Source organism: Aptenodytes forsteri, unplaced genomic scaffold, assembly GCF_000699145.1.
Source record: "Aptenodytes forsteri isolate BGI_AS27 unplaced genomic scaffold, ASM69914v1 Scaffold256, whole genome shotgun sequence".
NCBI lineage: Eukaryota > Metazoa > Chordata > Aves > Sphenisciformes > Spheniscidae > Aptenodytes > Aptenodytes forsteri.
In genome coordinates, this window is record NW_008795021.1 from 3,783,294 (window position 1) to 3,801,689 (window position 18,396).

The following is an 18,396-nucleotide window of genomic DNA, read 5'->3' on the forward strand; positions in this document are numbered from 1 at the left end:
GTTCACATTTACATCCAGCTGGTAAAGCACCCAGTCTTGACTGCATGAAATAGGATTTAAAAGACTTCAGAAAATCTTCCCCCCGCCCCAATAAAGTATCTGTATTGATGGTTAGCAAAGATAAGGAGCCACATTTTCAGCACAGTGGCACTGACACCACGACCATCCAAACAAACTAGGGAACTGGACCCCTAGTCTATAATGCAAAATGCACGTTCTTCCATTACTCCAAAAAACATTCAGACTAACAGGTCTGTATATGCAGTGGCCATGGTTACACCAAGATTTGCAGCTTACTGAATTTACTCTTCTAATCTTTTGTTGAGACTGAAACATTTCTAGCAGAATCTACAGCTGACAAATAGAAGCGCTGTACTAATAGACAGGAGGGTTACTAACTCTTTCTCTTAATTGTTGTTTTTTACTATTTTTAATTATAGACCTTTGAGGTCCATGATTGTCTTCTATCCAAGAGTAATAGCTTCTATTTTTCAAGTAGATTGGAAGCTTCCCCAGTACTTGAGCTGTCTTATGTGGACCAGTTTCATCACTGAGATTTATGGTACAGACATCAAAATATTAGAAAGACTAAATAATGACTAACTTCAACTAGGATCTTAGAAAGGAAAGGCGATTCCTTCTTCATTTACTTACATTTATTTAAGAAAAGGATATTGAAGGCTGTGAAATAAAAGACTACACCTGGGGACACATTGGAAGTTTATAGCCATGCGTGTTCTGAATGGATGGAAGATAGACAGAGGAGTATTTTATTAGGCGTGATAGGATGAAGTAGAAAATGTTAAACGTCCAGGAAATCTTCTTGACACTAAGATCTATTAGGAATTTTCTTCTAAAGGAAATAGAAGCAGCCCTATTTCCTGGGATAATTCAAATTGTACTTCACAAAACAGTAATTATATACAAAGAACATCCTGCTTTTAGAAGAAAATGAAACAGATGACAAATTTTTCTACATTTAGGCTGAACAAGCCCCAGACTCTTTCTCTCTTCTCACATGTATACACAGGCAAAAGAACAATCAAAACATACAAAAAGTAAAGATAAAAGGATGAAACTTTGGAAGTAATGAATTACTATCATCATGGTTTTACTCTCAAAGTTTCCCTTAGTCAAATACATGTAACTTTTTTATTTATATCATTTTACTGAGAAATATCAAGGAGTTACAGCAAAATAACTTTACCAAAGATCAAGTGTTCTCAAGTGCATATTACAGCACATATACTGCTACATAGCTCAGTTCCAATGACATCCAGTTTTAAAATTGTCTATTTCAAGTGTGAGATGGGAGGGGAATATGCTTTATAAAGGAAAGCAACCAGTCAAGGAAAACTGCAATTAATTGAAGACTCCCTCCCCAGAGCACAGCCATCCTCCTACTCTATCACTCACAACTTCTGAGTCTTCTGAGATATCAACTAGTACTGTGATTTAGTCTACATAACAGCATACCTTACTTGCCTCTCTGAGTTAAAACAGAAACAGGGATTTTATACTAGTATCTAGCTAAGCAAGACAAGGAATTTAGGTTTCCCAGCTCTGTGAAATCACTATTATCTATTAGTGACAATCCAGTCATGTTTCCTCAGCTATAATTAACATGTAAATGTGTTGGTTTTTCTATCACCACTATTCCAAATAAAATATAAATTTGTTCCACACATGCTGCCAAAATATAATGACATTTACATGGTATTCAGGTTCCATGTATCCCACAAAATGGAATTCTTAGTGTTCTAGCTCAATTACAGAAAGAACCATTATCTGTGAAGTATACTACAGCAAATACATATTCTAACCAAGAAGGCAGACAAGATGACAGAAAAATGAGGGACCTGAAGAGAGTACTAGCTGAAGTGACCAAAGGAAGCAAGAGCCAGGAGATAAAAGAGAAAGAAGTAAAGATTTAACAAAGAAAAAAAGGCATCTTAGAGGTTGTTTATCTGATTAACTAACAGGCTTTGGGCCAGTTCCAACTCCCAAGTGATGCACACACTTCAGGTATCAAAATAAATAATAATAATAAAATAACAATCCCATTTGCTCACATATACGCTACTCGTGCCTGGGGTGGGGAAGGGATATTGAGATAATGATACCAAGGACAACTCAATTGGCCTCAGTATTTATTACCACAGTGTGCTGGTTTTGGCTGGGGTAGAGTTAATTTTCTTCACAGTAGCTAGTATGGGGCTATGTTTTAGATTTGTGCCGGAAACAGTGTTGATAATTCAGGGATGTTTTCATTACTGCTGAGCAGTGCTCACACAGAGTCAAGGCCTTTTCTGCTTCTCACCCCACCCCACCAGCGAGTAGGCTGGGGTTCACAAGAATTTGGGAGGGGACACGGCTGGGACAGCTGACCCCAGCTGACCAAAGGGATACTCCATGCCATATAACATCATGCTCAGCAATAAACTAGGGGGAAGGTTGGCCAGGGGGCTGCTGCTTGGGGACTGGCTGGGCGTCGGTCGGGTGGTGGTGGGGGTTGGTGGTGAGCAATTGTTTTCATTTGCACCACTTACCTTTTTTGGGTTTTATTTCTCTCAGTTATTTTCCTTTTCATTACAATTTTTTATTATTATTATTATTATTATTATTATTATTATTATTATTATTATTATTATTATTATTATTATTATTATTATTATTATTATTATTATTATTATTATTATTATTATTATTATTATTTTATTTAAATCATTAAACTGTTCTTATCTCAACCCACGAGTTTTCTCACTGTTACCCTTCCAATTCTCTTCCCCCCATCCTGCTGGGGGGGGAGTGAGCGAGCGGCTGTGTAGTGCTTAGCTGCCAGCTGGGGTTAAACCATGGCACACAGCAACAGTAAGATTTCAAGTAGGTTTCAAGATCTCAGACCTAACTTAGAGTCCATTTCTTGGTTAAGCTTGAAACAGCTGCTAAGCTCAAAACATTGTATGTGCCCACTCATCTGAACTGAAGCACTTAAACATCATGCCTCAGCAAATTAAGAAGCTACAAATTACAGTGTAGAAGATGACTGCTGGAGAGGCAAGGGTTACCTGAGAGAAAGACAAAACATTCATAATTAGGTATTGAGATTTCTGAAATTAATTTTTTTTTAATTGCTGGTGACAACGTATAACTAGATAACACCTCCTGCCCAATGGCTGCATTTAAGCAACTCAAACCAACTGGTGCTTGAGCTAAGACTCTGCCCTTTGTTTTTGTTTGGTAGATTTTGGTTTTCTCTATTTAGGGTAAACTGACAGTCATTAAATGGTGCACTAAGTTTTGTGACATAGCTTTAAGAATATGTTTTAAGAAAACCTGGTGCTTCTAACTTTATTGTTAGAATGGAGGCCCATTTTGTGGACCCTTTTGTTATCAGGGTTTCTCCTGGCTTTAAGATCTGTTATTTTGGGGGTTCTGTGCTTTTTGTTCCAACTTGGAGGCTTGTGAGGTACTCGAAGCAGGAACACGTAACTTCACTGCAGTGCAATTTCTATATGGCTCAAATTCTTTGTGGTGCATTATACAGCAATTCTCTGCATGTAATCCTCTGTATCAACCTATTCCATATTTTATTCCTTTTTTAACATTTTTTATTTATAGTATTTCCCAGAGGTATCAAAACCAGGATCAGAGATCTCTGATTGTTAGAACTCTGTCTCAGAAACTCCATCTACAAGCTGATCGGAAAGGCAGGTTTTATTTTATGTGTCACTGATTTCAGTGCCTGGCTCTCCTTCATACTCTGAATTGTCAAAGACTGACACTGTTTCTATTTTTCAAAAAGTAATTGCTCTGCACTGGGACACCGTTTGGAAGAAAGCAGTCAAAAAAAGAAAGAAAGAAGAAAACAGCAGTACATAGAAGGCTGTAAAAATGAAACAAGAGGATTCACCTTGTAAATAAAACTGTATTTAGAAGATGCAGGGACAGAACTTCAGCTATGGGAATTGCCACAGCTCAGGTAAATGGAGCTGTGATCAGAGAACCCAACAGCTGCATGGCAAATTTCATACTAATAAATTTTAAGATTCTCCTTTTTTTTGGTACTTAACAAATTTTGAAGACACCTTTAGATTTCATTTATGTGGAACAATTTATTTTGTAACTATTAGTATTGGAAAATTAACTGTTTCATAGGGTTTCAGCAAACCTAAGCTAAAAATATCCCAGAGGATGCATACACACCCATCATCCAAGCAACCATGCACAGTGCTACCCAAACATGTGTTCCATGACAGCTTCTATGAGGAAGAGAACATCAGCTGACAGGTGATCGGATATTTAAGCAAGGGCACCAGTCACCCCCAGATGTGATGCTCCAAAACAAGAGTGTGTGAATGTATATACACATCTTAAAAAATCTCCCTATAACATATTCTGGTGAACAGTATTAGTCCATACTGTAAATTAAACGTACATTCACACCCCACCCCTGCCAATATTTGGGGAAAAAAACCCCAAACCCAAAAAACAACAAAACCCAAACCATTATCACTTTTTATTGTTCTCCTTTTTTACCTGGATTTATAATGTGAACACATGCGCCGAATCAGAAAAATATCACATTCATGTTCACTATTCATAAAATCACAGGATAACTGAGGCTGGACGTGACCTCAGGAGGTCTCTAATCCAACCTCCTGCTCAAAGCAGGGTCAGCTAGGGGTCAGGCCAGGTTGCTCAGCGCTGGTCTTGAAAACCTCCAGGAAAAGAGGCTGCACAATCACTTTGGGCAACCTGTTCCAGAACTTTACTGTCCTATCACAGAAAAGCATTAACTGGGCATTAAAAACAAACAAGGATATACGCTGAAAATGAAACCGTCTTGCTGTTCTCTGTGCTTATCCAGTTAGAAATCAGCGTGATACCTCGCATAATTTTGATTAACAGAAAATGGGAAAATCATTTACGATAATCTGATCTCCTGTATTTTCATGAAGCAAGCCTTTCTTTAGCTTATTCCCTTTTCTGTAACCAGGATAAAAAGTGCAGACCACTGGAAGAGGAAATTACTTTCATAATAAACAACAGTGTTAAAATTAAAAACCCTTTCCTAATGGCTACACAGCATCTTCCTTGCTGCATTTTCAGCCCATTGCTTTGCATGTTATCTACTACAGACACAGCAAATATACCATTCTTTTACTCTTTGCAGCAGTTTTATGTATTTGAAGACTGTTTACATATTTCTTTTCAGCTGACTCTACACTAAGTAATCTTCATTCATGCAATCCTTCCTCAAAGGTTATGTGTTCCTGAGCACCAGTCATTCTCAGTGCTCTCCTTTCAACATCCTTTAAGTTGAAGCCTTACCAATACCAAATAGCACAGAACTATTTAATTAGTGTTGCAGACAATATTCCACTATAAAACATCTTATTAAGAGTCTTTCATTTGCAACTGCCTGAATCCATTTACCTGGGTTCAGCTTCTGATCCAAATAATCCTCAGATTTTAATTTCTGAGTAGATACTATTTAATTTGTTTTTTCGCAGCTCGGATTTATTCTCCCCTACAGGTAGTACCTTGCACTTATTCCTTCTACGTTGGAACCTATTTTTTTCAGGCTACATCTCTGATTTGCCAAGAACATTCTGGATATTAAAACCTTCTTCTAGTTATTATCAGTCCTTCCTGACTTCCTATCATCATAAAATTTAATACTCATACTTTCTATCCCATACTGTAAAAATTACAATTCTGACAGTATTAGAATGAGGATGGATCCACATGATATAGTCAGCCTTCCTGGCAGCAAACCAATTAAAACTGCTCTCAGCGTATACTTTTTCAGTCATGCTATAGAAGGGTAGACCAATGTTTTTGTTGCAGCTATAAGACTATCATATAAGACAATGTCATTATCTAAGTAACACAAATAAAGCAGAATACCAAGGAGAATTAAAACAAATTTACACTGAGAGCATATTTTCCGTGGAGGGAAAATTTGCAGCATAACACCTGCACACGCAGTTCTGTAGCTTCCCTTACCACTACTGGCCTCTGTAAGAGAGAACTAAGTTCAATCTGAGACCAAAAAAACAGGAGGGAGGCGGAACAAGACTTCTGGATTCCTCAAGGAGAACCAAGTGTGGCAAAGAAACCTTTAAACAGCCTAAAAGAATCTACCTCAATAGCTTAAATTATAGATGCCTCCTGTATTTTTAATTTACATACAATCAATCACTTTCACCTCAGTTGCCTACGTCTCCCTGATGTCCCCAGAGCTTGCTCTGCCAAAGCAGAATGTAGTAGAATAAAAGCCAAAGTCAACTAGTTTGATTTGGTGAACTGAGAGGTATAAGGCTGAGTTGGTTTCAAGTATTCAATCCTATGGAATGATATGGTCACCAAAACAAAAATACAGGATTGTTCATTTTAATGTACCTCCGCAGAGAGTTTGAAATGGCAAATACCCCATGTTTAGGCAGCTGCGTCCCACTCTAGGTGATATGCAAAACAGTGTGCAAACACTCTCTTGTTCCTTGATATGCAAGATGGGGCAGAGTTTTTCTGTATTAGGAAAAATACAATTTTAAGTTCCAGGCTTTTTAATTTTGTTTGTTACACACAAATCAGTACACAACTATTTTATTTTGTGACACTATGTTAAAATGCAGAGGTGTTGATACATTTTTAATACTGGAGTTCAGTTACTGGAAACAGCATTGTTGTTCTTCAATAATTATTTGAATTAAGGCTAAACTGAGTAACTGCTAAAGCCCAGGCTGAGTCCTACTTCCCATAATCTTAAAACACACTCTTTCCTCACAAATCACGATGTGTAGCTTCTGATGAGACTGTCCCAAATTATTTTTGAGTGATCACTGATAAGTAAAAATCTTTCCACTTGTATGTTTCCTTTTATTTGAAGGACAGCAGAATACACTGTTAAGAGCTACATTGGAAATACTTTTAAATGGGATCTTTTAATTAACTTCTGAAGTTACAAGACAAAAAGAAAAAAAAAATGGTTTAAATGTGCTGACTCAGCTTCAGATAAGAAAAATGTGACTATCAGTTGTTGGGTCATTTTACCTCTGCCTTAAAATAGGGGAAATCAAGCAAAGAGAGTGGCAGCAACAGCTGGAACCACATGCCTGTGTCCAAACACAATTTATTCATAAAACTTGAGGAAAGCACAGCACAGCTGCAGAGCAATTATGAAAAAAAAAGAAAAAAAATCCACAAGCCCTTCAGAACTGATGAATAATGATGCCACCAAGGAAATAAGATCTGTCGGTGGAGTTAGAAACACTCAAGCTTAACAAGTGCTTTTTTTAGAGAATGAATCTTCACATTATAAACGTTAGTTGCTATGGATGCTGGTTTTTACTTCTGATATTTCTTCCTTCCTGATTACTGGAATACTGCCTTCTAAAAAAACCTCCACAACTTTAAATCTGCTTAAATTCTGTTAATCCATAACATGCTTTCTTTAAAACGTGAACACTGGAAAGCTGGCTGACGCTTCTAAAGCAGTATGGTGGGTGAGTGAGTATACCCATGTCCAAAGCAGCCTAACTCACAAATATATTGCACTTTTCTAAATTCAGAAGCTGCTACCTACTCTCCATTTTCTTCAGTCTGAATACTGCCAGAATTGCAGTATCTGTCGCTCTTCATCTTTATGACATAAATTCAGCAGAAATGCTCTTCTGCACCTTTTTCAGACAGTGAGCTGAAGCACAGAGAAACTATCTATGATCCAAGAAAAGACTCTTAATTCAGGTTGCTTGAATCGGCCACATCAGCCAAAACTAGTGAAAAAGCAGTAACCAGGCAGTAGCTTGGTTAGGAGCTGAAGTTTCAAGTGTAAACTATCACTGTTGTTACTTTAATTCCTATTAGGCAAGCTAAGAACAGGCTCTTCCTTCCTCTTGTCCCTCAACACAGACTTATCTTTGATGACCTGTGAAGACCTACTTGTCTGAAGCCACACAAGAAGATGAGGTTGCACCATCTAGAGCGACCCAGGCTGGCATTTTGTTAGTCAAGACAGCCTTCCACAGAGCCAGTTTAGTTCCCATTTTAATGCACAAGCTTTTGAACTATTTCTGGCCACTGCAGAGCATCTGCAATTAGGGTAAACTGCTTCAAGCTCTCTTTCCAATACCCACTGGTGAAGAACAAGGAAAGGCTTCTCCTGGGATTTACACTTGGAAACGTTTTATGGCTGTTGGGATACTAAGAAGGTCCTTACGGCAATATGCTAGTCCATCAGGCAAAGGGACTGAACTTCCAGTCTGAGGAAGAAGTAAATGCACCTGCATTCAGCTTGGCCACTGGCAGTCAAGTCAATTTACTCAGAGTCAGATGTGTGCAGGAGACAAAACTGATGTTAACTACTGTGTAGGTACGCAGAAGTATATCAATGAAAATTAACCTTTTGAAATTAGCAGTCGGTTATGCTGTAGCAAATGTTAAATTTTGCTATTGCAGTAAATTTATGTTCTTAGGAAAAAAGTGTGTAAAACATTTCGTAGTTGCGATCAACACAATAACTTTCTATAAAAGTGCATTTGTAATGTACAAAAGCAATAATTAAGTACTATAAATACCTACATATCATCTCATCATGCATTTCATACTGTATAAATAAACATTCACTAGTTACCATAGAAATAAGGTAGCAGTAGACACTACTGGAGTCCAGTGGTTATGGTTCTGTTAGACTTCATTATTAAATCTTTTAAAACAAAAAAAAGTGGTTCTAAAAGAAGCACTGATAACACCAATTAACATGCATAAAAACCTCCTTATTCTTAAGCGTTTCAGAATTCATTTACATAGCAAAAAAAACCCAGAATTTTATTCATGGATAAGAGTTAAGGAGGACCTTCAGAACAAAGTTCTGCTTGGTTCGCCATATATCAAATCGTTAAATCGATAAAATAAATAATATATATTTATATATTTAAATCGATAAAATAAATTGATAGAATAATTTACCTTTTCACCTTCTTCACCTTTACTACCCACAAAGCCACGTGCACCCTGGAACACAAAGAAAATAAAATAAAAATCTCAAACAAACAAACTTCAAATAATTGCATTCTTTAAAATAGTTTTATTGCACTGAATTTTTATTATGGGATTAAAACAGAAGAAATCATTTGGATACTGATTCTCTCATTCAAAAAGGTGCGAAACCTCTACAAAAAAATGACACGGCTTTCCAGAGTTTTGCCAATTAACAATAGTCAATAATTTTTCCATTCAGCCTGAAGGTTCTTCTTGGCTTTAAAAATTCTGAACTATTCATTGATGCTAAACCCACTCATTACAGTCCTGCTATTCTTCTGCAGAACCAGTTTTAACACATTTATTCCTATTAATACCTTCATTTTAATTTTTAAATATGACTAGTCAGCTGTGAAGGCCTCCAAAACCCAGAACAATTGAGAAAAATATACAGATACAATTTACTGAAAGAAAACTCATTCCTTTGAAAACCACATCCAATTACCCAAGTATTAGAAAAAAACCAGGAGTTTTGAAATATTAATTCAAGCTCATCTTATTTCAGCAGACTGAATTCTTTATTTGATGATCTTTCAATAAAAAGACCTGTTATAATGCTCTTCCAGGTCCAACTTGATAACTTTTAGCTCAGAAAAAGATCTTAATGTACAATCTACTATGTTAATGTCTTCGTCAAATAGTCTGCAGCCTGGCTATATTATAACAAGAATAACACCTGTTTTAGATCCTTATTAATGTATACTTATATGTTTTGTGAGACATACAGCAGACATACAGCCAAAATTCTATACTTACAGCACAGAAACTACCTAATAAAAGAAACCCAAACATTCTCTTTCTCCCTCAAATCATCTAGGAGGAAATGGTTTGCATGTCTTTGCCAGTCTCTAGAATTCAGTCTCACCGCCTCAGTACAATGTACATGATTTTCACAGGTCTGAAGATGAAGAGACAGAAAAATTTCCAAAGTAAAGCATATGGTATTTTCTAAATTACTTTCAAAAAATTAGAGTGAGCAATGTCTAAACATTCTTTCACCCTTCAGAGAGAGTCATTTCCTTATATAGAAGTCTAAGGTTTAAGTGAGGTTAACTAGAACAGCAGGCTACAACTTGCAAAATTTCTAGCAGCATTTTGTCAAATCTTTCAACTGATATAGCATCATGTACTACACATCTGGGAATTAAATTCAAAGCTTTGGAGATGTGCAGGTATTATAGATTATCAAATAGTTCTGGACTTTTCATCAACCACCTACAGCGGCTGCTTTTTGTTTGCTTTCTTTTGGCTGGGGTGGCTCACGCAACCAACAGCTTAGAGGTCAATTTTAGAAGCACGCCCAAGACCAAGCATGCAAAATGGGATCTAGTGAAATAACCATCCATATGTCCTCACCTAAAAATGAGTGGTTAATTACTGAAATTATTTCTGCATGTATGCAACTTCTGTTCTGCTCATCTAGTTTCCCTTTCTCACGAAAGGTTGGACCAGAAGATCTTTTGAGGTCCCTTCCAACCCGGGTTGTTCTATGATTCTATGATTCCCATTCTTCTCCAACTGTTGGACATACAACACAGCTAAGCCTATTCACTTTTGACAAATTCCTAGAAACAAAGTGTTTTCTTCATTTAGCTTTTCCATTTGTGAGACTACATATCCTGTCTTTACTCAATTCCCAATTCATTATATAAAAATTATTCTTAGATAGAGTCAAAATTTCCCTTGTTGTAGTTTGTGTCCATTGCCTCTTGTCCTTTCACCTCTGAGAAGAGTCTGGCTCTGGTTTCTCAGCACCCTCCCAGTACTTACAGAAAGCAATGAGTCTGCACATCACCCTCCCCCTTTCCAATCATCTCATCTTAAGGCTGAACAAGCCCAGCTCCCTCAGCGTCCCCTCATGCATCGTGGGCTCCAAGCCTCTGGCCATCTTGGTGCGCCTCCACTGGGCTCGCCCCAGTGAGCTGCTCTCTCTCCTCTCCTGGGAAGCCCCAAACTGGACACAGAACTCCAGATGCGGTCTCAAAAGTGCCAAATAATAACTCCTCCTGACCTGCTGGCCGTGCTCTTGCTAAGGCAGCCCAAGATGCAGTTGGCCTTCTCCACCACAAGGGCACCCACCAGGACCCCCAAACTCCTTTTCTGTAGAGCTGCTTTCTAGCAACTTGGCACTTTGCCTGTACTGTTGCACAAGGCTATTCCTTCTCAGAGGCAGGACCTCATGTTTGCCTTTGCTTAACTTCTTGAGTTCTGCATTAGCCCTTTTCTCCAGCATGTTGAGGTCCCACTGAATATCATCCTTGCCCTACCTTCCAGAGCACTGACTACTTCCCCACATTTGATAACATCCACGAACTTGCTGAGAATCCTATCATCCAGGTTATTAATAAAGACACCAAACAATACTGGCCCCAGTATCACCTCGTGGGGGATGACACGAGTTACTGGGCAGGCAGTTGGACCGCACAGCAGTTATTCCACCTTTGAGCCCAACAATCCAACCAATGTTCCACCCATCTTATTGTCCATTTATCCAGTCCATATCTCACAGATTTGACAATATGACTGGAGACTGTGCCAAAAGCCCGGCTGAAGTCAAGGTATGCAACATCCACTGCTCTCCCCTAATCCACGCAGACAATCATCTTGTCAGAGTAGGCAATCAGGTTGGTCAGGCATGATTTGTCCCTGGTGAATCCATCCTAGCTGTTCCCAGTCACCTTCTAGTCCTTCATGTGTTTAGAAATGCCTTCCACAATTTGCTGTATAATTTTTTCAGGGACAGAGGTGAGGCTAACTGGCCTACAGTTCCCTGGAACTTTCTTGAAGATGAATGTGATATTTGCCTGTTTCCAATCATCAGAAACCTCCCCTAGTCATCATGATCTTTTGCTAATGACAGAGGGCAGGCTTGCAGTGACATCAGCCGGCTCTCTCAGCACCCCTGGATGCATACTGTTTGGTATCTTGTAAATGTCCAATTAGCTTAAGGGCTCCTTAACACTCTCTTCCCCTTCAGTGGGTAATGGCTCATTCTCACACACTGTGCTAGGAGGCTCAAGTACCTGGGAGGCCTGAGAGCAAACTTCATTAGTGAAAACCAAGGCAAAAAAGGCATTGGGTACTCTCGGCCTTTTCCATGTCCCCCACCCCATTAAGCAGTTGGTCAACATTTTCTTCAGCCTTGTTTTTGCTACAGATGCACTTAACAGAAGCCCTTCATGCTCCCCTTCAAAGCCCCCATTAGTTTCAATTTGAGATGAGTTTTCGGTTTCCTAACTCCATTGCCATATGCTCTGGCAACGTTTCTATATTCCTATTGGGTAGCTCACCCTTGCTTCCACTGTTTACTTGCTTTTTGTGTCTGAGCTCAGTCGGGAGCTCCCTCTTCATCCATGCTGGCCTTCTGCCATGCTTGCTCAACCTGCTGCACATCAGAACAGACTGTTCTTGGGCTTTTAGGAAGCTGTCTTTGAAGATCAACCAGCTAGGCTCCTTAGGCCTGCAGGACAGTCTCGATGGCTCCTTGGCCTCCTCTTTGCCAGACTCAACAAACTTAGCTCCTTGAAACTCTCCTCAAAGGTCTTGTTTTCTAGGCCCCTGAACAAACAACAGCTCCCTGCTGGACCCTTCTCTGGTTTCTCCACATCTCTTGAAGAAGTGAGGGTGGAAGACCACCCAAACATGATACAGCATACCAGATGCAGCACCACCAAGCAAACGGGGGAAAATACCTTCCCCTGATCTGCCAGCTGCAGTTTTACTAATACAGTCCAATACGTGGTTCACTTTATTCCCAATAGGAGAACACTGTTAGCTTAAACCCAGCCTCATGTCCACCCTGCAGGTCCTTTTCAGCAATGCTGCTGCTCAACCTGTCAGTTCTCTGCCTGTACCAATGTATGGGGTGATTAACTAATTCCTTCTTTTTCAGAAATACAGTTTAAATGTCCAGATTTTTTGCACATATTTGAATTTAAAAAAATTATTTCCAATTACTGAAAATAAGAAATACAGTCAACAGAAAGTGTAGAGAAAGAAATTTAGGTAATTTCCACTTCACAGCATTAAAAATATAACAATATTAGCCACTGGTAAGTTACTTCAAAGAATTCTCATGTTGCAGAAATAAAAACGTGAAAGTCGCAAAATAACACATTTATGACTGACAAATTCTCCTTTCTGTGGCAGAATTCTCATATTAAGTTAGGCAAAACATTTCACACAAGATTTTTCATGGACAATCACTGATTACTCGTGTTGATACTCACTGCAGGACTGCTGATCTGATTTTCAGCGTTTTAAATATGCCTGCAGTACAAGTCAATGAAATCCTGGCTTTGAACGTATAAATTGATAGATCGTGGTAAGCATGTTGCGGAACTCAATGCAGCTACCTCAGCTGCAGAAAATAAGTTCCTTTCTTCCCTTTGTGCTATATTACAGGAAGTATCTGCCCTAAAGATACACAAATCAGCCCTTTGCATCAAGGTCACGCTGCAGAACGCTTTCTTGAAATTTTAATATGAACAAAATAATAGGGTTTTTTTGTGTAGTCCCTTAATTTGTGGAAGGAGCAGAGCTATTTCCCCTACAATTTTCTAAAAGGAATTAGCTGGACAGACGCATGTAACATTAAGATTTCATTCCAAATACTTATGGTTAAACACAGCTGCAATCAACAGAAAACAAAATCTGACCATGAAAAGTCTTTAACAAACATTACCAGCAAGGTCTATAATACAGATGTCCCTTTTTGCAAGTTCTGGCCTTCCTACAATATTCCGCCTCTGGAAAGGAGCAAAAGATTAAAATGGAAGAGCGGAAGAAGCAGTGCCATCCCTCATCTCATTTTGCTGAGATCACGAGACTCTCAAATTTCAAATTTTTGAATCTGCTATCTTGTGGCTGGAAAAACCTGCACAGTTTTGAGACTTTGGCGACCACTCTTAATGCAAAATAATACTGATAAGCAGGTTTGTGCCCCTGCACCTCACATACTTTCTCTTTTGAAAGAGAAGCTGATAGTAAAGTTTCTCTGTCACATCACACAACTCGGCAACTGGATATGTAATTCAAATCCAATTTATGTAGATACTGGACAGCTGGCAAAAAGAATATTGAGAGTAAAAACACATAAAATGAGACTGCTTTATTCTTTTATTTCTATTGTTTTACCTTGGAACCAGTAAGACCAGGTATGCCAGGAGCACCTACTAAGCCAGCTTCCCCCTGAAACAAAATGTACATAGCCATCATTTTACAGACCTATCTCATGACGGAGCTAAATTAAGAGAAAAAAAAAACATCTGGACATGTATTGCTTCTCATTCTTTTTCTACAGAACAGCTGAATTGATTTCTAGGGTTGTTTATGTCTGCTGACTTATATTGGGTTAAAATACATTTAACTTTCAAAATATTAGGCAAGTAACAATTACAGGTTATCTAATCATGCAGGAGATATAGCTGTAGATTGCTTCAGACAACTGGACGACAAAAAAGATTAGAGAGTTTGGATCATGTGAAAATCTTTCTGAAGTTTTATTTCAGGCCCTGATTCAGAAAAAAATACTTCAGAAGACACTTGCATACTACCCAAGTACGTAAAATCCCAATAAGAGTGCCACAGCTTCCACTCTCTCCCTCATACCTATTAGGCGCTTGAGCCCACAGGGATCTACACTTAAAATGTTAGGTCCCACAGGGAGCTGTACATACGAAGCAGATTGCTGGTTTCCAGGCTCTGCTCAGTCAAAGGGGAGTTTCAGATCTTTTCCCCATCTCTAGGGGAGTGCCCAACCTACTCAGCAGGAGGAAATGCAAATCTTGATCCTGTGCAACCAGGCAGACAAAAATCTGTTTCTCCTACTTCGTAAGTGAATGTTCTGTATATGTTATTAAATTACTGCCTCCTCTACCCCATGTTTTAAAAGAGCAAAATAAATCAGCTGTTCATTTGACTTAGTTACCCCCTGCCCCCCCCCAATTAATTTCTCCTTGAAAATTAAGAATCTGTTCTGGGTTTGTAAATTCTGTTCAAGAAACCGGATGCTTAAAAGTTATGCTCAGCAACTGAGCATAAGTATAAACAAGCACAATGTTCATCAAAAAAGTTTTTAAAAGGTAACTATCCAAGCTGAGTAACATGGTAAACTTCATCTTCAATATCTGAATAAGCACTAGTTGAGCAAAAGAAAAAAAATAAATCAATAGCTCTGAGTTGAAAGCCACAGACATTTCAATTCTGCATTTAATATCAGGCTTTCCAAGGAAGAGGTATAGTTAAAAACCTAGTAATATCTCATTTAGAATCAAAATATAAAATATTGCAGCCATTTCCTTTTCCATTCCTTCTTCGCAAAGCTTGTTAAACAATTACAGACCTAGAGAGAACCAGGCTCTGCCACTCAAAGCTAAGAACCACCCTCCATTTACAGATTCATGAAATATGCCACCGTGAAGTACATTAATTTTGGTCTCAATAAATCTAAGGTTCCTAAACTAAGTTCTGTGAGAAGAATTCATCCGTGCTCATGAGACTTCAAGTGGGAGCTTAGAAGACTTATTAAAGGAATCTAAACTCAAATGCTTTATCCATTCCATTCATGGGTCTTAATTCCTTGACAGAAGTTTGCCCTAGTAACTCGCATGCCATCCAATTCAGTTTTCTAGCCAAGCCAGAATTCAGCAACAAAAGAAAGTTCTGAAAGTTCACTTGTTTGATTCCAAGCCAAGCAGAAGACAAATACCTCACAGACGCAAAAAAAGAACAGACAAAGGAAAAACTCCAATCTCTCTTAACAACAGAAAGAGACAATAAAAGAACAATTACTCATCAAAATGATACAAGTAATTAAGCAGATAAATACAAAGCACTCATGATATACAACAATTAAAATTCAGCTTAAAATAACTTGTTAAAATGGCATTTTTCTAACTCCACTCATAGCAGTTTCCAGTATCTTCCTTCCAGCTCCCCTCTGTAAAAATAGATGCGAGTGTGCTGGAGAAAAATTCTAATTAATCATTACAAGTAATCCTTAGTCGTTCGTTTTCTCCAGATTTACAACATGTATTCAGAAAAATTCTTCATAGTCTAATAGTTACCAGTTAATAAAATTTCATCTTCTCTGCTATATTGGATCACTGTAAACTAGAAAAAAAACCAGCTACATTTATTGTTTTTGTGTGGAGACAAGCCAGAGATGTTTTCCCTTACACTGTTTTATCAGTGTTCTACAAATGATTATCCCTTCAACACAACAATGCAAAAATAACCTCCTACATCAATACTGATTCTTATTAAATCAAAAGTAATTAATGTTGTTGTTGCTTTAACTATTTTGGAAATGTGCAGTGTATTTATAATCAGGGTTCTTAATGTATTTATCGTTTATTGATTTTGCAGTTTGTAATTGCACTGCAACACCCCATAAAATTAGGGATTCAGTTTATACCTAAAGGTTTTCAAGATAGAGTAAGATGCTTGATATGTGTGTACCTCAACTTTCTTAGAATGCATTTACATTAATTTGTATACCTCGACTTCCACTTTTAGCTATTTTTCTCCCTAAATAAGAGATTTTCACATTAAAAAAGATTTTAAAAAAGAGAGACTATCTTAACATATAAGTATGTGAACTTTATTTAGTGCATTGATTACTTGTACTACCAAACAATACGGTGCCAAAAATGGATTAGGCATCACATTAACTAAAAATAAAAAAGAGTTAAGAGAAACTTGTATCAATCACTTGGAATGCGTTTTGCTATTTAGAACATTTTATAACGGCAAACACGCTGGAACTTCATGAGATTCTCTTCAAGGCTGGGAAAGAGAAATAATTGCTGTGAAATATTTTAAACATTTTGCAGATGTGATTCTGCAAAATTTAAAAAAAAAAAAAAATCCACCAAGAAGGAGTCAGATGCTTCTCCATCCTCAATATGAAGAACAAACATTCTTCCTTTTATTTTTAAATTTACTGGGGCACTGACAGGAGCCTCATTTACAGAATAGGCTTGGTACTCCAGGGTTACTAGCAAGGAAACTCATCTTAATAGAAGTAAAATCAGCGCAGTCAAACACTACTTACTGTTTTGATAATTTATGCGTATGTGCCTTCCATTACCCTGAGTATGCCAGACCCTTGGAATAATCTAATAGCCCGGTGTTTTAAAATGAGGACAGCTATTTTTAGCATTGCAGAAATGGAGCGGAATGTTCAACAACGTACTGTCAGAGGGCTTGGCAGCATCCTCCCTGTGGAGCACGTAGCGAGCCAGTCCAGAGCCACCAGCAGGGGCAGAGGCTCTGCTTTAACAAATAAAAATCCCACACCAATTATACTCCATTATATGACACCTCCCTTAGCCTACTGGAATATTTCCTTGTTTCTTTAAACAGGCTCTTGTTAATGGTTAGGATCACCTGATAGAATATTAATTACATAAAAATGCATTCAGCTGATATTTACTAAGGCTCACCCCGTGAATCTCCTGGATTAGTCATGTCAGGAAAATTCTGCTAAATATTATGACATTTTGGTTTCACTGCACCTACTGATCCTTTTGTTCCCACTTGGTTACTGCTGAACTACCAGTACTCAGCACTTGCTGGGCCTCAAAGGCCCAAATCAGTGCTACCCTTGATGCGAACTTGACCCATGTGAGCAAACGTAAGATCCTCCCTTAAAATAACCTAATGGAGAAAGAGCTTGGGACAGGTAAAAAATTTGTTTCCTTTGCTCTGTCCTGCTTCCACAGCAGCCCCAGAAGAGCACATATATGCCATGGTTTGACCAAGGGGGTGAGGGCTGGTCGGAGGACTCCTGTGTCCTCGTGTCCTAGTGATCGAGGCTCCTATAGCTCTTCAAGAGAAGGGCAAATGGGAACAGCCCTACTAGAATGACATAATCTGAGCTTAGAAGGCATTAGTTTTTCCTCGTTCCTAACCCTTCATGATACACATCTTTGGGACAAGTCTGACTTAGGTATACATTCAGGCACCTGGAAGGTAATACTCTCCAGATTAGATGATGTGTGAAAATTTAGGTTTCAGTGCTTTGCATATGAACTAAGGAATCAGCAGCCAGAGGCAGAGAACATGGTCACAGGGCTCCTTACTCCAGACTGCACTCTCCTTAGTTGGCATTGTTTCCTTTTTCGCTATTAGCATGTGTGCTGGTGTTGGCTGGGGTAGAGTTAATTTTCTCCATAGTAGCTAGTATGGGGCTATATTTTGGATTTGTGCTGGAAACAGTGTTGATAACACAAGGATGTTTCAGTCATTGCTGAGCAGTGCTCAGACAGAGTCAAGGCCTTTTCTGCTTCCCACACCACCCCACCAGCGAGTAGGCTGGGGGTGCACAAGAAGCTGGGAGGGGACACA

General features: G+C 38.5%; 1 protein-coding gene across 1 annotated transcript in view; it reads right to left on the reverse strand.

The window, feature by feature from the left end:
• Window positions 1-18,396, reverse strand: part of COL19A1 (collagen type XIX alpha 1 chain) — a 204,223-nt gene that overhangs the window by 122,950 nt on the left and 62,877 nt on the right. Inside the window, exons 10-11 of the mRNA XM_019471129.1 lie at window positions 14,182-14,235; window positions 8,974-9,018 (exon numbers count right to left, since the gene is read on the reverse strand). Of these exons, the coding sequence (XP_019326674.1) occupies window positions 8,974-9,018; window positions 14,182-14,235 (99 nt within the window). The remainder of the gene's footprint in view (window positions 1-8,973; window positions 9,019-14,181; window positions 14,236-18,396) is intronic.